The following is a 22855-nucleotide window of genomic DNA, read 5'->3' on the forward strand; positions in this document are numbered from 1 at the left end:
TTTATATTAACATAAGATGTGCTTCTATTTGTATTTGCATACAAATGTATTTGCATTCTAAAGAATGCATAATGTGTTTTAGGAACAGTTTTAATTAAAATACTTTTTCTTTGGGATATTTCAAAAATACATAAGAACTGATAAAATAGTATAATTAGCTCCATTTACTGATCCCCTGCCTCAATAATTACCAACATTTAAACAATCTTATTTCATCTATCTCAAGCCCCGGCTTTTTGTCCTGAGGTTTAAAGCAAATCCAAAACATCATATCCTTCTGCTTCTTTAAATACATTATTTTAAAGAGTATTTCTAAGAGTATTTTGTTTTGGTTTCATCAACAGCCACACAAGGGAAGGAATACTTTAATACCCTAACAGAGGAGTTTTAAAGACCAATCAATCTCTGAAGCAAAGAGAGTACTCTGCAAGAACGAATAGATGGAACTGGTACTCTTGAGCAAAGAACATTAGCCAGTATCTCTTTATATATCTTGCCACTGTTCTGAAGTATTAAACCACTAAAGCTCTATCAAACACCAAAGGAAAAAGGTACTCACCAATGCCACTGGAAAGAATGTTCTTCCACAAATCTTGCAAGGTAACAATTCTCCAACTTGGACACTTCCATTTTCTAGAACAGAAAAGAATGTAGTCAAAATATTCAATGGCTCTTACTGTTAAACGTCTAAATTTTAGTCTTTGCTTAATTTCATATACAAGTGGTCTGCTGCTGCTTCCGAAAAACAGTTGTGTCCAACTTTGTGCGACCCCAGAGACGGCAGCCCACCAGGCTCCTCTGTCCCTGGGATTCTCCAGGCAAGAATACTGGAGTGGGCTGCCATTTCCTTCCCCAATGCATGCATGCAAAGTCGCTTCAGTTGTGTCCGACTCTGTGAGACCCTATGGACAGCAGCCCACCAGGCTCCTCCTCTGTCCACAGGATTCTCTAGGCAAGAATACTGGAGTGGGTTGCCAATTCCTTCTCCAATATAAGTAATCAGTTCTTGTGAAAATGTCTTTTGTTACTTTGAAATAAGCAACTTTACCAATTAAAATGCACAAGACTTAAAGTTATCAGTGGTCAAAAGGCAAATGCTGAACACAGAATTTGTAATTTAAAAATAAACAAACCGAAACTGCTGAAACTGGTTTTGTTCTACTTTAACCAAATCAATTTGTCATAGTCTCTTAATTAATTACAGGCTGTCTCTATTGTAAATTACTAAAGTTTAAAAACAAAATTTATCTGAAGATTAATGTATATTTATCTTCAAAGCATTAAAAAATAACATTGGTGGCTACAGTGGGCTAGAGAAGATGACTAGGAAAATCCTGAGTTTACCTCCTTCTGTGAGCACAACAAAATTTCAACTATTTACAGAGCGGCTATCATGAGAACCCGAAGACTAGCAGAAACAATCTTCCACAACTAAAGATAAAAGAAGGAACTCTAATGAGACGAGCAGGAGAGGTGGGGAACACGGTGCAGTCCAGACCCACACCCTCAGGTAGGCTACCCACCAACACAAGAATAATCACAACTGCAGAGGTTCTCCCCAGGGAGCAAGGGGTCCAAGCCCCACACTGGACTCCTCAATCCAGAGAGTCCTGCAATGGGAAGATGAGAGCCAATAATGTTTAGCTTTGAAGGTTGGGGGCTAACTTTCAAGGGATCTGAGGGCTGTAGGAAACAGAGACTCCATTGTTAAAGGACTCACACAAAATTTGCATGCTCCAAAACACAGGGCAGAAGCAGTCATTTTAAACTGTCTTGGGCAGGCACACATGCGCATCTTGGAGAGCCTCCCAGAGAGAAGCAGGCAATCAGGACTCAGTGGCAACCATATTTTAGAGCTCCCTCTAACAGGAGGAATGCTAATGCCAGCAAGAAACATTATGGAGTCCTGCTGCTGCTGCTGCTAAGTCACTTCAGTCATGTCCGAGGTGCCATTGCCTTCTCCCTTATGGAGTCCTACCTCTAGCTTATTAGTGCCAGGACCCAGCCCTGCCCACCTGTTACAGTCTGTTACAGTCCCAGGGACCCACAGGCCAAGCAGCTAACTGCAGGGACACAGCTTCACCCAACAGAAGGCTGACAGAGACCACCAGGTGCCTTGATTCCCCCAGCCTACCACGGACCCAGACCTATCACCAGAGAACCCAAGACCCAGCTCCACCCACCAGAGGGCTGGCACTAACTTCAGGACCTGGCCTGACCCACCAATGGGCAGGCATCAGCCACTGGACTCCCTTGGCCCCAAAGCTGCAGATCTGTGGGCTGACAGCATCTGTGAAAACCCTCCAGCCAGCCACATCAGGATCTACCCAGCTCTGCCCACCAGTGGACCAGCACTAGCCTTGTAAGCCCAGGGTACAGCCACCTCATAACCTGGGCCTACCACCAGCAGCAGTCTGCATCCACAAAGGCCAAGCCTACCAGTCAATTGGACCAGGGACCATCACTGCCAACTAGACCACTCAGAGCAATCAGCCCACCATATTAGAAGGGCCTATGAGGCCACATAAGGGGCACTTCTGAAACATAAGGCTCTGGTGACTAGAATAGTGAGCTGCTGGGAGGCACAGAACCTTTCCTACAAAAGACCACTCCAACAAGATCAAGAAATGTAACCAACATACCAAATAAATAGAAATAAAAACAGCAAGTTAGGCAAAATGAGGAGACAGAGGAATATGTTTCAAACAAAGGAGGAAGATAAAACACCAGAAGAACTAAGGGAAGTAGAGCTAAGGAACTCATCCAGTAAAGAGTTTAACATAACAATCACAAAAATGCTCAAAGAACTTGGGAGAAGAATGGCAAAACACAGCGAGAAGTTTCAAAAAGAGTTAGAAAATACAAAGAAGAATGAAACAGAGCTGAAGATTGCAATTAAGTGACATAAAAACATACTGGAAGGAATCAACAGTAGATTAAGATGATATAGAGGACTGGAACAGCAAGATGAGAGACAGTAGTAGAAATCTCTCAAGCTGAACAGAAAGAATTTAAAAAATGAGAACAGTTTAAGATACTTTTGAGACAACATCAGGCACACTAACATTTGCATTATGGGAGTTCAAAAAGAAGTGAGGTGCAGAGAACATATCAGAAGACAAGATGGCTGAAAACTTTCCTAACCTGGGAAGGGAAACAGTCATCCAGGTTCAGGAGGCACAGAGAGTAGCCCCAAACAGAATCTACCCAAATGGACCACACCAGAAAACAGTGTAATTATAATGGCTAAAATTAAAGACAGAGTACTAAGAGCAGCAAGGGAAAAGTAAATAGTTACATACATGGGAATGTACATAAGATCATAAGTTGACTTTTCAGTAGAAATCCTGCAAAATAGAAGGGAATGTTCATGACACATTTAAAATGATGAAAGGAAAAAAAATCTACAACCAAAAATACTCTATTCAGCAAAGCTATCATTCAGGTTTGAAGAAAGATAAAAAGTTTTCCAGACAAGCAAAAGTTAAAAGGTTCAGTACCATGAAACTAGCTCCACAAGAAATGAAAATGGACTTCTCTAACCAAAAAACAAAAAGCCTCACCTAAAAATATTAAAGTTAGGGAAGGAAAAATCTCACTGGTAAAAGCAAATACACTGTAAAGGTGGCAGACCAACCACTAATAAAGCAAGTAGAAAGATTAAAAGACAGAATTAGTAATCTCTTCCATAGACAGAATAAGTAGTTGAGAAATATAAAAATCAAATTATCTAGAATATGATGTCAAAAACATTTAACATAGAAGGGGAATAAAAACGCAGGATTGTTAAAATACATTCAAACTAAAGAGGACATCACATCAACTTAAAATAGCCATAGACAGATTGCTATTGAAACCACAAACTGAAAAATCTATAACAGACAAAAACACAAAAAACTGACAGGAATCTAAACATAATACTCAAGTTATCAAATCACAAGGAAAGAGATCCAAAGAAGAAAACAAGACTAACAAACAAAACTACAAAATAAACCTGAAAACAATTTCAAAAATGTCAATGAATACATACCTATCAACAATTACTTTAAATGTACATAGACATAGAGTGCTATAATCAAAAGACACAGAGTAGCTCAATGGAAACAAAAACAAGACATTATATATGCTGCTTAAGAGACTCAATCAAGATCTAAAGGAAAACATAGACTGAAAGTGAAGGGATGGACAAAGGTATTCCACACATACAGAAATTTATTAAAAAAACCTAAGCAGTAGACTTATATCAGACAAAACATACTTTAAACCACTGTCTGTAACAAAAGACCAAGTAGGACATTATCTAACAAAGAGATCAATCCAAGAAGCTATAACAATTGTAAATATATATGCACTCAACAGATACACCTAAATGCATAAAGTAAATATTAACAAACAAACAAGCAAAAAAGAAATGGACAATAACACAAATAACAGTAGGGGACTTTAACAAAAACTAACCTACATCAATGAACGTATCATTCAGAGAAAATTCATAAGGAAACACTGGCCTTAAACCAAATGGTCTTAACATATATAGAATATTATATCCAAAAGCATCAGAATATACTTTTCAAGTGCGCATAAACATTCACAAACCACGTAACAAGTGGTTGTTTTGTGGTAGACCACAAACCAAGTCTCCATGAATTTAAGAAGACTGAAATCATATCAAGAAACTTCATGCTGAGACCAGGAATCAACTACAAGGGAAAAAACTGTCCCAAAACACCACAAATATATATAACTAAACAACTAATGGGTCACTGAAAAAATCCCAAAGTAAAAAAATATCTGGAGACAAATGAAAACAAAAAACACAATGATCCAAAATTTATACTTGCAGCAAAAGCAGTTCTAAGAGGGAAGTTTATAGCAATACAAACTTATCTCAGGAAATAGGAAAAATTTCAAATAAACAACATAATCTTACACCTAAAGGAACTAGAGAAAGAAAAACAAAACTCAAAAATTAGCTGAAAAGAAATCATAAAGAAAATAGAACTAAATAAGAGACTAAAAATGATTTAAAAAATCAATTAAAATACAAGCTGGTTCTTTTAAAAGATAAAAAAAAATTGATAAAACTTCAGCAAGTCTCATCAAGAAAAAAAGAGGGCTCAAATTAAAAAAAAAAATAGAAATGGAAGTGGAGACGTTATACTTAACACTGTCTCAACAAAAACTATGGAATCAATACCACCATGCTCTGTGGGAAAAAAAGAAAAACCTTCTGCTCCCTTAGCTCTGCTAGAAGCTGGAGGGTGCTAGGCCCCTGTGTAGTAGTGCATAGAATTCTAGCTTTTTTCCTCCTTTCTCTGTATATTGGGCTCAGAGATTACACTGTGTCTCTATGTGAATATGGACAGTTAGCATTTACCAACATGTATCTGTCTACTTTCTCTTGTTTAAAAAAAGAAAAAAAAACTTAAAAAAATGGGGTTATAGAAGGTCAGCAAAGGGTGGGTTTGAGATGTTTGGGTGGGTTAAGTGGGCATTTTGACAACATGGCTTCTTCTTTGGCATGTTTAATTGTGATGTTTAACGGACATCCTTGCAGTTTAAGATGACACTTTTAAAATAAAATTCTCTCCTAATGAAAAAAAAAAAAAAGAGAGAGATTACCATGAACAGTTAAATGCCAATAAAATGGACAACTTAGAATATATGGACAAATATAATATCCCAAGACTGAATCAGTGTTCATACTGAAATCTTGTCACCTGTGACAAAATGGATGAGCCTAGAGGGTACTATGCTAAGTAAAATAAGACAAAGACAAATTCTGTATACTTTCACTTAGATGCGGAATCTAAAAAACAAAACAAATGAACAAACTTACAAAACATAGTCATAGACACAAAAAACAAATAGATGGTTTCGGGGGTGGGGGGTGGTGAGGTGGGGCGGGAAATAGGTGAGAGAAATTAAAGCATACAAACTCTAAGTTACAAAATAAATCAGTCACAGGTATGAAATGTACAGCATGGGAGATACGGTCGGTAATACTGTAATATCTTGCATGATGACAGACGGTAACTAAACTTACCATGGTGATCATTTTGAAATGTAGAGAAGCATCAAATCACTATACTCTTGCACCAGGAACAGAAATAGTTTTATAGTCTTTATACTTCCCAGTACTTTATACTTCCCAAAGAAACTCATAGAAAAAGAGATCAGATGCATGGTTACCAGAACTGAGGACGAAGGAAGATGGGAAGCTGGATGAAGGTCATCAGAATGTATAAATCTCCAGTCATAAGTAAGTACTAGGGATGTAATGGATAATATGATAAAGATAATTAACAGTTCTATATTGTATACCAAATTTAAGAGATTGGATCCTGGGAGTTTCTCACCAGAAGAAAAAAAAAACTTGTTATTTTCCTTTTATTTTGTATCTATGTAAGACGAGAGATGTTCACTAAATTTACTGTGGTAATCATTTTATGATGTATGTAAGTCAAATCATTATCCTGTATCCCTTATACAAGTGCTCTATGTCAATTACATAAACAAAACTGGAAGGAAAATAAGATGAAAACAGATGCTACAATTTGGATGATGAAGCCATTCTGGGGATGAATAGTGATGATGGCTGCACAGCAATGTGAATGTACTTAATACAACTCAGTTGTACACTTAAAAACGGTTAAAACTGTAAATTTTATGTTATGTCTAGTTTTCCACAATATAATGGTTTTAAACTAAAAAAAAAAAAAATAGGAAGAAATAATAGTGAAGATTAGTGAGGTGGCTTCCTAATATGATTAGGGAGTCTCGAATAAAAAGAATGTTGTCCCTACCAACCACAGAAGTATTATGCTTTAAGGAAAAGATCACCTAGTTACTATGCATTATGTGAATTGTTGATTTTTTCATACACATAATATTAAGATTCACTGGACCAGCAGATTGAGATAATCTGACATTAATGAATCTGACACAATTCATTAAATAAAGAAGTTTCTGCAATTTTCACAAAATCAAGTTACCCTAATGCATCTTTCATGAACTTTCACACTACAAATTTCATCATAGACACACATACACACTCACTGCATTCTTTGGAATCTACAAAACTAAGTCAATTTGTCATTTTATTTTCTAGCCAAATACCACACCTAAATTTACTTCTATACCTGTAATTTTCATTAAGATGACATAGTATCCTTATCATATTTTCTGCTGAATACACTGGGAAAGGAATACATCAAGGCTGTATATTGTCACCATGCTTATTTAACTTACATGCAGTCTACAGTCTACGTTTAACTTATATGTTTCGTATTTACATCATGCGAAACACCGGGCTGGATGAAGCACAAGCTGGAATCAAGATTGCCAGGAGAAATATCAATAACCTCAAATACACAGATGACACCACCCTTATGGCAGAAAGCAAAGAAGAACTAAAGAGCCTCTTGATGAAAGTGAAAGAGGAGAGTGAAAAAGCTGGGTTAAAACTCAACATTCAAAAAACTAAGATCATGGCATCTGGTTCCATCATTTCATGGCAAACAGATGGGCAAACAATGGAAACACTGATAGACTTTATTTTGGGGGGCTCCAAAACACTGCAGATGGTGACTATAGCCATGAAATTAAAAGATGCTTGCTCCTTGGAAGAAAAGCTATGGCCAACCTAGACAGCATATTAAAAAGCAGAGACATTACTTTGCCAACAAAGATCCATCTAGTCAAAGCTATGGTTTTTCCAGTAGTCAGGTATGGATGTGAAAGTTGGACCATAAAGAAAGCTGAGCGCTGAAGAACTGATGCTTTTGAACTGTAGTGTTGGAGAAGACTCTTGGAGATTCCCTTGGACAGCAAGGAAATCAAACCAGTCAATCATAAAGGAAATCAGTCCTGAATATTCATTGGAAGGACTGATGCTGAAGCTGAAACGCCAATACTCTAGCCACCTGATGCAAATAACTGACTCACTGGTAAAAAACCCTGATGCTGGGAAAGACTTGAAGGCGGGAGAAGAAGGGGACGGCAGGGGATAAGACAGTTGGATGGCATCACCAAGTCGATGGACGACATGAGTCTGAGCAAACTCCAAGAGCTGGTGATGGACAGGGAAGCCTGGTGTGCTGCAGTCCATGGGGTTGCAAAGAGTCAGGCATGACTGAGAGACTGAACTGATTTTACTGATGGTTAAAACTTTTATCAGAAAACTACTATCTTTTAGAAGTGACAAACTCATGATAAAATTACAGTTATTGACTTCATATATATGTTGTTGCAAGGCATTTATTGAGTCCACAGAAAACTTATCAGGAGAATCAAAACAGACATTGGTGGGAACACAATCAAACAGTAACAGAAGAATGCTTTGTTCTTGCATACTCCAGGTGTCCCTCTGCCCTATTTCAGTGGCAGAGAGTAACTATTTGTCATTTCAGGTGGAAGTCAATGCCTGGATGGTGGCAGTTAAGCTGTGAACAGTACAAAAGCATAGCTAAGCTTTGCCTGATCTGTCCTTTCCAATACCAAAGACTAGGTTATTTAGGGATATCAAAGCAACTTCATTTATCTGGATCACTTAATTCCATTAATTATCCAGAAAGCTGAGGCAGTTGCTGGCAGCTGAATCCATTAGATACATGAAGATCAGAATGTCTTCATAATGACTGTCAAAGTGATACCACATACTACTTGCCTATTTATAGTTTTCATGTCTTCCTTCAAATTCCAAACAGTGATTTAAGAAGGTATCAATATAAAATGCTGAATAGTACCACATGTTACTTGCTTCAAAGTATATTTTAGTATTTCCTTGTTAAATAGATAACAAAACAAAATCTTTTGAAAATTAACTGTTAAGAAAAATCAGTTAACACGTGGAAATAATGTGAGTGCCTACTTGAGTCCCTACTACTTGCCAAGCATGTACCAAGCAATAGTGACACAAGGGTAGAGACATACAATCACTGCTTGATAAAGCCAACAGTCTACACGCTTTACTTCTCTGGTTCTGTATCTAAGAACCAAATCCTCTTCCATTTTTTCTTTTTTTAATACAAAAGCTTAAAACTTAATATAACAGCAACAAGAATACTACCATAAAATCAACTCCTGGGATTAATTCCTACAAGTCATCAAACATGTTCAAATTGTATTTAAAGAAAAAGAAAATTATTATCACCAAAGGCATAAAAAAGAGGAAATACCATTACAGAGAAAACATTTTAAATTATTTCCAAAAACAAGAAAAAATTAAAAGTCATTACGTTATTCAAAATAAATAGATATATAAATTTAGTTTTCTCTTATACAGCATAGCCCTATAATCCACAAAGTATGTCACGTATGTTGGCATCAACATCCCCTGGAAAGAATGTCTACAACAGGTCATGATAAGCAGCTTAGGCTTTAGTCATGAAGCCACTGCTGCTGCTGCTACTGCTAAGTCACTTCAGTCGTGTCTGACTCTGTGTGACCCCATAGACGGCAGCCCACCAGGCTCCCCTGTCCCTGGGATTCTCCAGGCAAGAACACTGGAGCAAGAACACGAAGCCACAATTTGTCCTAATGGCAATGTTCTAATATTCTTTACAACAGAAAAAGCACTGGACTCTGTCTCATATTATCTAAGTCAAGTCTCAGCTCTGTCACTTAGAACTATGACTTGCTGGGCAAGATAGTAAACCTCTCTAAGGTTCACAATTCCTCTTATATAAAATAAGGATATTAGATTAAATGACCTAGGAGCACCCCTTCTAACTCTAATACACCATAATAAATAAAGCATATTTAATAAAATCTACCTTAAAAGTATATGGATAATAAGACACCTCCCTTACTGATGTTATATTTAAAAAAGAAAGTTGGTCATAAATAAGAATGATTAAACCGACTGACCAACTGCAAGATGTCGAGGAAGTGACTTCCACTTGTCTATACACAGAATTGAGAATCTGCGAGGACCTTGAGCAAAGAACATGTCTCTCTCCTTGTTGGAAAAGTTTTCACTAAATGAACTATAAGAAAATGTATGAGTAGTCACATAGGTAGCCTCAAGTTTAATATCTGTTAAATGAAGATAATATCTGCTCAATCTACCTTAAAATTCAAGAGGATCAACTGAGATGTTATACATAAAAATGCTTCACAAGCAATAAAATAAAAAATACTACTCTCCAGGGCATGAGGCAAACTCTACTACTCTCTCCTGAGTGGCAAAAGCTGTATGGTTGAGGCTGTTTGCTGTCCACTTGAAACTATCATAACACTGTTAATCAGCGATACTCCAATATAAATGTTAGAAAAAAAAGATCTCAACAAACCTCTCTTTTGAAGCACATGGCAGCTGTTTTCCTACTTTCCCCCTACAACCCTTTTTTAAAATTGAATTACTTCCAGGTCAATGATCTCTAATATCTCGTAAGCTATTCGTCTTTCAGCTCATCCTAGATTTCAATATTTCACAGTCACCCTTAACCTACTCAGCACACAGTCTTCACCCTTCCTTCACTTTAGTGACCTGCACTCCAGGAAAAACAACCACTGCTAAAACAACTTAGAAAGCTCCACCTCTGGACTCTTAAAATACACAAGAGCTCTAACGACAGGCTTCTACAATCTACCTCTTGGTCACTTTCTTGATCTCAGAGTGACTTGCATTTTCTTGATAAGCCATTCCTAGCGGTACTTCCATTCCTATCCGTTCTGAACTTGACTAGTCATTTCCACTACTTCTACCAATCACCCTCAAATCCTTTGCTTATGGTTAAATGTTTGGAAAATGCTAAACAAATAGGTTTTCTTAGAGTAGAACTTACTCAGTCTTGAGAGAGAAGAGATTTAGTATGCGTTATTTCCCCAACAGAAATCCTTTCTGTGCCTAGAAGTTATTTAGGACCAATATCCTGAGTAGCATATTTTTTGAAACACTGGCTTACATTTACTAACTCCTCTCTACCTTTCATTCACTCCCAATCTGAAATACAGGCAAGCTTTATCAGGACTAAACACTGTATTAAAATAGACACGTATGTTGATTCAACAAGTACTTATTGAGCACCTACCATGAGACAGGAACTGTTCTAGCAATTAGGCAAACCAAATGAAATTCAGTATGAAATGGATGAAAACGGATGAAATATGAAAATAGGATGAAAAGAGGGATGAAATTAGGCAAACAAGATGAATCAAAGACCCTGATCTTACCAAGCTTCTACTCTTTGTGGGGGGGGGGGGGGGCGGGAATCACTTTTTTTCACTACCTGACATTTTATATATTTACCTGTTTATACGGGCTTGGTTCAGATGGTAAAGAATCACCTGCAATGTGGGAGACACAGGTTCCATTCTTGGGTCAGGAAGATCCCCTGGAGAAGGGAATGGCTACCCACTCCAGTATTCTTGCCTGGAGAATCCCAAGAACAGAGGAGCCTGGCAGGCTACAGTCCATGAGGTCGCAAAGAGTCAGATACGACTGAGCTACTAACACTGTTTATAAAATGTTTTTTAGTGAAAAGCACAGTGCAACGACAGAAAAACAGAACAGAGTAAAGAGAGAAAAGACAGTCATAATATTATGTGTGTGTCTGGGAAGCAGATACGATCAGGTAGTTTCTTCAATAAGGAGACAAAGACCTTAAGAGACAGAAGCAACTGATTACCATTAATCTGTTAATTGTCAAACTGAAATGCCTCTTGAATCCTCACCTTACTTGACCTTCCTATATCATGAGACTCTGCTGACCAATCCCTTCTACCTTTAAAGCCCTTTCTCTCTTAGCGTCAGTGATATTTCTTTCTCCTAAGTCCAAGTGTTTCGGATTTCATAAGCCAGCAGGGTTGCAACTGGTTAGTACCTAGGTCTCTAAGAATACCAAGTGCTACAGGCTTTTTCCAGCATACTCAGTAAATATTCATTTTCCCCTCTTCCCTTTCTTGACAATTTTTAAGCCTTTTTAAAGACTGCCCCCTACTCTAGTTTCCTTTCCTGCTCAACCTTAAAGCATCAGTTCCCCCCAAGTTTTTTTCTTCATCTTGTTAAATATAGCTTCGCTGAGCAAACATACCTATTTTCTGTCACTAATAAGCTAATGACTACTAAAAACTCCAGATAGATATTTACAGGCAGCTATAAAACTTTTCCACCAGATATGCCCCGAGTACTATACAAATACAACATTTCTAAAGCCAAAATCATTACCTCATCTTCCAAACTTGTCCTTCTCTTGGTTAAAGATAGTATTACGTTTTAGTCCAAGCTACAAAACTGCTTTATCCTTGATTCCTCTTCCCTCCCACATCCAGCAGTTCTATTTCATCTCTCCATCACCGAAATTTCTCTACCTATCTCCCCTTTTTAATTTCTGCTGCTTTTGCCTTAGTTCAAATCTTTATCACATATACACATTTCCAGCCTCTCCCTTCTCCAGTCTATTCTGCTGCCACAATTATCTAGTGAGATTGCCCACAACCCCTTCCAAGTCTGCTATGTTTTACCTACACTGAACTACTCTTAAGGTTCTAGCACACTTCCTGGGATTTTTATCCTCCAATAAACAAACACTAAAGGGGGTCTCCTATGTACTAGGCAGTTTGCCAAATGCTTAATATATGTTACATCATTTAATACTTAATATAGTTCAGGTAGATTGGAGTGTATTAGCTCCAAAGCTAAAAAGAAACAAAGTAAGGATCCAAGCACACATCTGTCCAATACATTGGCTATTAAAATAATATGGCATCAAAGTCAGTACCCCCCCCAAAAAAAATGAATCGAGATAAATTAGTAAAGATGATGAATTATCAGTTAAACCAGTGCTTAGATTAGGGGAAAACGAACAAAAACCCCTAAAGGGACAGCGTGGCTTTCTTCAACTACATCAAGAGCTACATTAGAAAAGAGCAATCAAACTTTAATCAAGTTTTAGAGGGCAATACCCTAAGGCCTACTAATTTTAGCAGTCCAAAAGAGGACTAGGCAGGAAGATCTGTCACAATTGTTAATAATGACTTATCAACATATTATGAAAGGAATGACAATACATATGGATAAAACCTGCTTAGGGTTTGTCCTCTCTCCATTTTACAGATGAAAAGCTTAAAAGAGATTGAACTTTTCCAGGTCTAGAACTACTTTTATTTCCTTTAGACATACCTATAGTGCATGGTGGTGGTTTAGTCGCTAAGTTGTGTCAGACTCTTGAGACCCCATGGACTGTAGCCTGCCAGGCTCCTCTGTCTATGTAATTCTCCAAGCATAATACTGGAGTGAGTAGCTGTTCCCTTCCCCATGGGATCTTCCCAACCCAGGGATCAAACCCAGGTCTCCTTCATTGCACCTGGATTCTCTACCATCTGAACCACCCGGGAAGACCAAGAATACTGGAGTGGGTAGCCTATACCTTCTCCAGGGGATCTTCCCAACTCAGGGATCGGACTGGGGTCTTCTGCATTGCAGGCAGATTCTTTACTAGCTGAGTTACCAGGGAAGCCCCAAGAATATGATAATCTTCAATAAAATTTTTCAGGAGTCCATATGTTTTCTGATTTTACAATCAAGTTTAGTCTTCTAACTGGCTTCAATAAAAAACATGGGTTTAATTCCTTTTAATTTAATGCCAAGCAATAGTGTATTTGCTCAATTACTATGGTAAAGAATCCTTCTGCAATGCAGGAGACTGGGGTTTGATCCCTGGGTCGGGAAGATCCCCTGGAGAAGGCAATGGCAATCCACTCCAGTACTCTTGCCTGAAGAATTTCTTAGACAGAGCCTGGCAGGTTACAGTCCATGGGGTCGCAAAGAGTCAGACATGTCTGAGTAACTAACCACACAAGCACACATGGTATGTATTAAGCAAATTCTCAAAGATTTTCTACTGAATACTGCAATATGAGGTTCATTAGACACCTTTGATATGCTAGATTTTAATTTCCAATAGGGAAAAACTCTATCTTTCACTGTACCAATGTATCACTGTTTATTAAACAAAGTCACAGAGGAATGAATTAATGAATTCCTCATTAAGACTCAAAGTTCTTCTTTATAAAGTATGACTCAACAAGGGCTAAATTTTTAAAAGGAGGAGGAGAAAAAGAAAGGCACTAACTTCAAGAAAAGTCTCTGAGAGCTTTTATTTTATTAAAATAAAAAATTTTATTACCATTTGAAATTACCAATATTCAACTGTTTTGCCCTAGAAAAAGAATAATTTCATACATTGTAACCTAATTCATTATAATTAACACACAACATTGTTAATGACAGCAACTTAATTTTGTTAAAAAAAATTAAATGAGTAAAGAAGTACTGTTTAACATGAAACATCACAAGCTGGACTCCTAAAACAAACACCCATGATAACATAACATATTACAGCAGAATTCATGTTTTTCTTCACCCATGTAATTGAGTATCATAATAGGTTTTCATTGTATTTTAAAAGCATTCGTGGTAAGATTTCAAAAGTAATATCAGCACTGCTAAAACATAAGAATCACTAAAATGTAGGCTCAGTGAGAAGAGCGCTTTGACTTTTTATTTTTTCCTGCATCCCCAGGGCCTCTCATGGACAAAGTCATTTATCTAACAAATATTTAATGAACACCTACTTTGTGTCAGACATTGTTTTAGATGCTTAGCATAAACAAATGAAAAGTCAGATGAAGATCTTTGCCTCAATTACAAATGCTAAATAAAATAATAGAAAAATAAAGCTTCAGAAAAACCATTCTAAAGCACTGTATGTGTATTAAAATAACTTCATGAGAAATGCAGGACTCATGATCCTATGCTAAAATACCATATGTTTGAAAATTCATTAAAAAAAAAAAAAGCTGTCTCCAGGAGTTCTCTAAACAAAAACACCTGAGTAAGGAATATCATTACAATTCCTACTTCATGGAAACTTTTGAGTGATCTGCCTAAAATAAATTAGCAAAGAACAAGAACTTCATTTGTTATAGTACACTGCAGCTGCACACAAATAGAAAATCATCACAGGTCTCGATTATCTATGATCCTCAAGGTGGTTAGTATGAGAGCATCACCTAGGAGCAAGAGCATGAAATAATATCATATTCATTACTGTATTTGCTTTTTGGTGAGACTAGGTCACTGCAGAAAGTTATCAGTTATTACTTTTCTTTTCATAACACAACTTAAAATAATTTACTCTCCAGCATACAACAATACACAGAGCTCAATGCCTCTGTTTATTAATTCCACCTGAATCTATGTAAATTAAGAGGAGGAAAAAAAGCTAAATCATTGCAACAGTATCCCTCCGTTGTGTTAGGGTTATTCTTCTTCAGAAGGATTAAGCACAATTTGAAAAGGAATCTTGAAACCGCTGTTGCTAATGCTGTTTTCTTTTTTTTCTTTGTTGTCTTTAAGCGAATGCTGTATGACACCAGGATAACACAGGTAAAGAGAACAGACAAGTGAAAAGAATTGGGAACAAAGCAAAATCTGGCGTCCTGCTACAGCACAAAGATAAACCCAAAGATAAAGAATCAATGTTGGCTTTTCCTTACAGAGTTCTCTTGAATAAACCCTTAAACCCTTCTGTTAACCTATTGTCCTGGCTCTAAAACTGGCCAGTGACACTTCCTCGGGAGATGCTCTCGGCACCCTTCCCATAAAAGATGCTGCAGAAATGGAAAAACGGTTACCTAGGGAAACCAAGGAAAGTGGCCAAGGAAAGTATCAGCAGTTCAAGGCTGGAGACACACCCCGGGGCTCCAGCAAAGGCTGGCGGTAGGGAGGCGGCAGACATGAATGGAGAGTCCACTTTGCAAGGAAAATAAAATTTGGTCAGAGGCTGTTATTACCAATAGGACACTCAGGTAGTGAGGCAGACCAGAAAATGGTAGGAAGGGATTTGCAGGCGTTTACCAGAGGCAGATCAGGCTCGTGGGGTAGGGCGGGGGAGCGCATCAGGTATAAACCGTTTGAGGAGGGGCAGCCTAAGGATCATCAGCTCGACAGTGTCTGGGGCTGCAGAGAGCCCAATCATCCCAGCCTCCGAAGGAGCGGCGGGGTCCACCGCTATGGAATCTGCCCTTGCCTCCCCGGTACGGAGGTCCAGGGTAGACCCTTCCCCCGCCACCCGACCCCCAGGCGCCCCGCCCACATCCTTTCTTCTCCTCACCTTCCAGTCCCTCCATTGCGCCAACGCTTCGAGATCCACCAGACTCCTTGAGCTGCACCCGCCACCGCCGCCGCCGCCCAGCTCCGGCTGTAGCAACCCGGCCGCGCCTCCCACCTGCTAATATTCCGAGCTCCCATTGGTCCGGCGCGGGAGGGGCGGGGAGTTACGAAGGGGCGGGGCCTCGAGGTGGCCCGCCTCCTGCCGCCGATGCGCGGAGGCAGCCCACGTCCGCGCTTCAGTAGCGCTTCTCCGGTGAGTCTGCAACGCATTCGGTTGTATCTTGCCGCCGTACGGCGGCCTTTGTTCGACTCTCGCCTTGTTTTTCTCACGTCTTAGCCTTTTGTTTAGAATATCTCAGCACCTCAGGGTTCCCATCAGCAGTCCCTCAATCAAGTGCAATTCTGAATTGCCATCTATCCCTCTCTGAGGACTTGAAGCAAACACGCAAACAAACCCCGCGTCTTACACACTCTTGAGCAGCACCCTCTCCATTCCCCGCTGTGTAGTCACATTTCACCGGAGTGTATTTCCTAAACTTTTCTCTGCACACACGGATATGTGAGTCTTCTGACCGTTTTCCTACAGAAATCGTACTTTCTATCTGGAATTGTAGAACTGAGATTTCTCTCGGCCCTCAGAAACAATTTCCTCAGCAGAAAAGCTTGGGCCGAAAATTAAAGTGAAACCCAGAGCTGCCTTCCTCTTCGGCTACTTTTGGCCTTCCCGGGCCCCAGACTTGGAACTAAAGTAGTCGGTCGGCGCCCCAACTGAGGAGGTACATAAAACTAGGTTTGATCAGGGAGTTTAGGGGCGAAACTAATCTATATATGACAGATGGAAGCCTGTTTCTGTCAAAACCTCTTGGGATGAAGGTAACTGCAAAACTAGCTAAAACCTCTGCTTAACAATCTAACACATTTCCCCAGAACTAAATGTCTTTGAAAATTTGATTTAGCGGTAATAAGCCATCTCATTGGCTAACTCTAGTATACGTCTTGGCAATTTGTCAGTATTAGTGTAATTTCCGTAACAAATCTTACATGCTGCTGCTGAGTCGCTTCAGTCGTATCTGACTCTGTGCGGCCCCATAGACGGCAGCCCACCAGGCTCCTCCGTCCCTGGGATTCTCCAGGCAAGAACACTGGAGTAGGTTGCCATTTCCTTCTCCAATGCATGAAAGTGAAGTCGCTCAGTCGTGTCTGACTCTTAGCGACCCCATGGACTGGAGGCTACCAGGCTTCTCCGTCCATGGGATTTTCCAGGCAAGAGTACTGGAGTTGGGTGCCATTGCCTTCTCCTTCTCCTATTACTCCGTTCAGTTGCAAAATGTTGACATCATATCTAAAGTTTGTCTGCTTATAAAAGTATGTAACTTACAAACCAGAAGCCTTTATGAAGCAAAAGTTCTATTCTCCATCTAAGAATGCCTTATAATGGAGTAATCTGAGTACATGGGGCTTCCCAGGTGGTGCTAGTGGTAAAGAACCCAACTGCCAAGCAGGAGACATAAGAGACTCTGATTCGATCCCTGGGTCTGGAAGATCTCTTGGAGCAGGGCACAGCAACCCACTCCAGTATTCATGCCTGGAGAATCCCATGGACAGAGGAGCCTGGCAGGCTACAGTCCATCGGGTGGTGTGGGAAATTAACAAGATGGTGCCAGTTAGGCTCTCTCGCCCCATGTTCTCAGGGCCTTCTCACCCATGTTCTATAAACAATGGTTTTGCATGATTATGTAACAGCCGAAATCACATATAGCACTGCGCGTTTGCTTCAGGAGGTACTCACTTTGGGCTACTTTGTGTGGTGGGCCTGTGCGAGCTTCAACATGAAAGCCCTGGTTGCTGCTGCACTGGGGCTACATTGGAGAAACGTCATGGTTATGTTACATGAGTTTATGTTATGACTCTGTTATGGCTTCATTATGGTTATGTTGTGGCTGTTGCTATGGCTGCTGAGTCAGCCAGGAGAGAGACTGTGATATGGCTACCTTGCCAGACAGGCGAGAATAAACCTGTCTGCAGTTCCATGGCTCCTCGAGTCTCCTTCCAGCCTCAGCTGGCCCCTTGCCTACCCTGGGTTCAGCAAACAATGCAAACAGTGTGAACAGAGAGACAACCAGTGCAGGAACAGGATCAGCAATACAGGTGGCAAAGAGTTGGACACAACTGAAGCAACTTAGCACGCAGACACGAACAAGCACCTGAGGACTACACCATCTCTTTTGGGGAAGGTGATTTTAGTATGTGTGAATGTGGTGCAGTCTATCTCTGATATGGACTCTTGAGACATGCCTGTCTCAACTCCTCCCCTCCCCCTAGTTCTGCTCTGGTTCTTTGATTCCTCTGAGATTTGAGATCCTAGGCCTAATTGGCCAGCTCACAGCCTTGCCTGCCATTTAGTCACCGGGGAGTGAGTGGGGAAAGGTCCTTTGGTGCTGCTAAGACTAAAGTTAGAATCGGGAGGGGTGGGGGATGGGAGTGCTTTAAACGAGCACTAAAAAGGAAAAACCACCATTGGAAAAAGCCCCAAAATAGAGAAAAAACTTACTTACTTTACAAATCACAAGTTCTTGAACTGAAGTCAAGTCACAAATGGAATTGGCTGATACACACCCTATTGGGTATAACTGCTACAGTAACAACAATACAGTAACAACATCTGCTACAGTAAAAACAATAATAATGGTAATAGTAATGATTTTGAAAAATTATATCAGGCATGTTTTAGGTCCTTTTCATATAGACACTTATCTAATCTTCAAAACAACTCTACAAAGTAGATATAATTTTCATCTTTTAGAATTCTTGAATTTCTAGAAGTCTCAGAGATGAAATTTTTGCTAATATTTATGCTCTTAGTGAATGGTGAAAGTGAAAGTTGCTCAGTCGTGTCTGACTCTTTGTGACCCCATGGAATTCTCCAGACCAAAATACTGGAATGGGTAGCCATTACCTTCTCCACCAGATCCTCCCGACCCAGAAATAGAACCAGATTCTCCTGCATTGCAGGCAGATTCTCTACCAGCTGAGCTACATTAACTTGGATTTAAATTCTAGTCTGTCTGATTCCACCTGTAATGGATGATTTCATGACTCCTCACCTCCTCCTCATCTTGCTTTCTAATTACTTAAATGTAAATTCAGATAATTCAGATTGGTTATTCAAGGTGTATTTGTGTAGGTATAGCTACTGTGAATCTTAACTCTCTAAAATGTGCCTGCCAATCTTTAGGAGTAATGTTCTCTCAACACTCTTATCTACCCTGGCTTCTTCAGCTTTCCCTGGTTTTGACCCCTGGGTGAAGAAGACAATTTCTTATCTGCCTTTCCTTCCTCTGCCTCCTTACGTGCCTGGCCCAAAATTCTCTTTGGTCTTAATGCACTCTTCTGGCTTTTCTTTTTCTTGATCTACTCCATTTTTCTGTGACATATTCATTTAACAAATATTTGTTGAGTACCTACTGTGCTTCAGGCCCTTTTCATTTCGAGCCAGTCATTAAAATGAACAAAGCTCAGTCTCTCCTCTATGTTCCAAATCTTTTATCATTCATAATTTTTTTTATCTTGCCAGTGATCTTTTAAGCTAATGATAACATTCATAGAGGAGTGTGAATTAAAGGTCTTCCCATATCCCTATCATAAAATAAAGAAAACAAAGGTTCAGAGATGTTTACTGACTCTATCCAGATTACAAAACTACTAAGTAGCTGAAATAGATACTGCACCCTTGTCTGATTACATCATATCCCTGATTCTTTCCACTTCACATTACTTTCCCTTCAACCACCATTCCCCGGAGTCCATCCACATCTCATTTGCACCTTCCAAAGAGCTGAGCAAGCTACATATATCTTCTTGTTTCAAAGCTCCAACTTCCTGTTGGATCTTACACAAAGATCAATTCCCCTTTCAGAGATATCCTTTGGCCCTCATTCAAATCCTTTTCAGAATACAGCTGAATGAGATTCTGAATCTCAATTTATATACCCACTGACCCACCACAATTTAATAAATAAAAATTTATTTATACATTTAGCAACCATAACGAAAATGATAATTTTCATCAAAAACAAAAGGGACGTATTTTTTCTTAAATCTGGGGAGAAATGACTAGATTAAAGAACCATATTCTGAGTTAGCTCTTATTAGTTTATTTAGTTTTATTTTTAGACTGAAGTAAAACAAAAAGTTTTATGTGTTCAGGGACATAGTTATAGTACTGAACAAGAAAACATTAAGAAAAGGAGAAAAGAAGATCCTAAGGCAGACTTTATTGCCTTCATTGATTGGAGGGTTACTCCATTCACAGTGTGAAAGTGATTATTCTACTTCTTTCTCCTCTAGTTCTATAAAGAACTCCATTTCTTTCAGGATTCTCTGCTCTCCTCCACTTTCAAAACTAATTCCTAGCTGCAAAAGAATGAATTTTTTTAAACCTTCAATTATGATCACATCTCTCCATCTCCGGCCACCATCATTCCAAATCTGAAATTAAAATCTATTAATTCAAATTCATATTGAGATACTCCTACATGTGTAACACTGTTCTAGGCACAACAGGGAGCTCCGAAGAAGTCTCTTTGGTTTCCAGGAAGATAACATCTAGTAGAGGAAGCCTGAGCAAGACATAATACAGAGCAATAGAGGACAATATATTCAATGGACTATTAAGTTGAGGTCCAACTTATAAAAGTAATTGGTTCTAAATAAACATTCATTTAGAGATTCGCCTATGCTACTATATAAAACACTAGTTTATTGCTTCCAAGTGCTGAAATGTATTTTACCGAATACATATACCACATTTTATTTATTCCTTCCAGCAGTGATAGGCACCCAGCTTCCTCTAACTTGCAGTTACAATGAACATCTTTGTGACTGTCCCCTTATGAACCTGGGATCAAGTTCCTCTGGGATGCATCCCTGGAATAGTGGATTGCTGGATCACCTTCATTTCCAGTAAGTATGCCCAGATTGTTCTTTGCAATGTCTGTACCCAGTGTATCCTGCCACCAGCACTGTTTAAAGAGTACCCATCTTCCTGTGTCTATTTAATACTGGCTTAGGTCTAATTTTTGCCAGTCTACTGAGAATCAAGAATTGGGAATCTCTTCATATATTTGTAATTCATATATTTGTAACTGTATTCATATATTTATAATTGTATTCATATATTTGTAATTGTATTCATATATTTGTAACACAAATATTTGTCTTACAAATATATGAATATTATACAATTATATAAATATATGAATAATTTGTATTCATATATTTGTAATTCATATTTGATTTTCAAGGAATTGTCTAATTTAATCACTGTTTTATGAGGTTTCCCTGGTGGCTCAGTGGTAAGGAATCCACATGTCAATGCAGGAGACAAGGGTTCAAGTCCTGGTCAGGAAGATCCTCTGGAATGGGAAATGGCAACCCAGTCCAGTATTCTTGCCTGGGAAAGCCCATGGACAGAGGAGCCTGGTAGGTTACAGTGCATGAGCTCACAAAGAGTTGGACATGACTTATTCACTGAGCATGCACACATGCATCCCTATTTTATGTTGTGATTCTCATCTTTTTGTTACGGATTTGTAAGTTTCTTAGTATATTTTAGATTTTAAGCTCTTGCTAATTTTGATTAGTTCAAAAATATTTTTCTAGATTGTCAAATATTGGATATCTTTGTCTATGATGCCTGTCATTTGAATAGAAATCCTTAACTTTAATTTTGTCAAGTCCATCAATATATTTGCTTTATGAAATGTGCACTTGAGGTTTTATGCAAGTTCTCTTCACCTCTAGATTATGAGGGTATTTGTTTACATGATTTTCTGAGTGTAGCCAAACCTAATCCTAAGAAAATGGAGACAATTTAAATTCAGAGTAGAGACGACAACAACATTTTTTTCTAGTGTCTTTTAAGTTATGAGGTAACTCTAAAAATTCAAATAGGAACCAATGCCCAGAACATTTTGAGACTTTGTGAATTTCAGCTTTATCCAGTTTTGCCCTTTGTTGCCAGGAAAGCAAAGTATTTTTAGATGCTCCTTTTCCCACCTAAAGGAAGAAAAACAGAAGAAAAAGAAAAATATTGAGTCCTTTCCCCCTTGCTTTATTATTAATCATAGCAGCTTCTCACAACTTTTAAAGCAGTTTCCTTTAAGTGTTGTAAAGTATTACAAATATTATATAATGATGATGATGTCAGAATATTTATACTAAGAACAAAGAAGGAAAATTTTTAAATCACCTAAATGAATACCTTGGCACTCCTTTACGATTTTAAAAGCTTTATGGCTCTGTTTCTTAAAACAATTATTAGATCCTCTAGTTTCTGCAGCTGCCTTTTAATAGAAACAACTATTTACGAATTCACCCTATAAAAACATGCTAATTATTAATATAATTGATCACTTGGTTTTGCCTTAAGAATTAACAGGTAAAAGTAAAAAACTAAAGCTCTAATTTTCATTAACAAGTGGATACACTTGTTATTAGAATTATCTGCCTTTAACTATTTATACAAATGCCCACTTGTGCAGACGTATCTTTCTAGAGAAGTTGCTTTTTACAGTTTTACAATGAAAGTACATTATTCTGTTTACTTACTTTTTCCTTAGAATGCATTTCAAAAGTATAAGTTGAGTATATTGTTGACCTAATTTTATCGTATAAATCCAACAATTGTTTGCTTGCTGTTTCCAAGAAACAGAATTGCTTAAGCCTATTCCGACA

At 38.5% G+C, this 22855-nt stretch overlaps 2 protein-coding genes across 16 annotated transcripts in view; one reads left to right on the top strand and one right to left on the bottom strand.

The window, feature by feature from the left end:
- Nucleotides 1-16215, bottom strand: part of ZC2HC1A (zinc finger C2HC-type containing 1A) — a 54212-nt gene extending 37997 nt beyond the window's left edge. Inside the window, exons 1-2 of the mRNA XM_086335418.1 lie at nt 16122-16215; nt 560-633 (exon numbers count right to left, since the gene is read on the bottom strand). Coding sequence (XP_086191544.1) covers nt 560-633; nt 16122-16137 — 90 coding nt within the window. The 5' untranslated portion in view covers nt 16138-16215. The remainder of the gene's footprint in view (nt 1-559; nt 634-16121) is intronic.
- A 49-nt stretch (nt 16216-16264) lies between these two features.
- The window catches only part of LOC147359316 (uncharacterized), a 96813-nt gene continuing 90222 nt past the window's right edge, over nt 16265-22855 (top strand). For 7 of the 15 annotated variants that reach the window (XR_015140242.1, XR_015140232.1, XR_015140238.1 and 4 more), the window contains exons 1-2: nt 16270-16373; nt 20947-21082. Coding sequence is in view for 2 of the 15 variants with exons in the window: in XM_086335422.1 (XP_086191548.1) it covers nt 21012-21082 (71 nt within the window). In the remaining 13 variants the exon portion in view is untranslated. Of the gene's footprint in view, nt 16374-20946; nt 21083-21454; nt 21887-22855 lie in introns of those variants that run through there. The other 8 variants (XR_015140234.1, XR_015140235.1, XR_015140236.1 and 5 more) reach the window with 4 other exon arrangements.

Source organism: Bos grunniens, chromosome 14, assembly GCF_055505025.1.
Source record: "Bos grunniens cultivar Pamir isolate PY7600 chromosome 14, Bosgru_T2T1.0, whole genome shotgun sequence".
Lineage (NCBI taxonomy): Eukaryota > Metazoa > Chordata > Mammalia > Artiodactyla > Bovidae > Bos > Bos grunniens.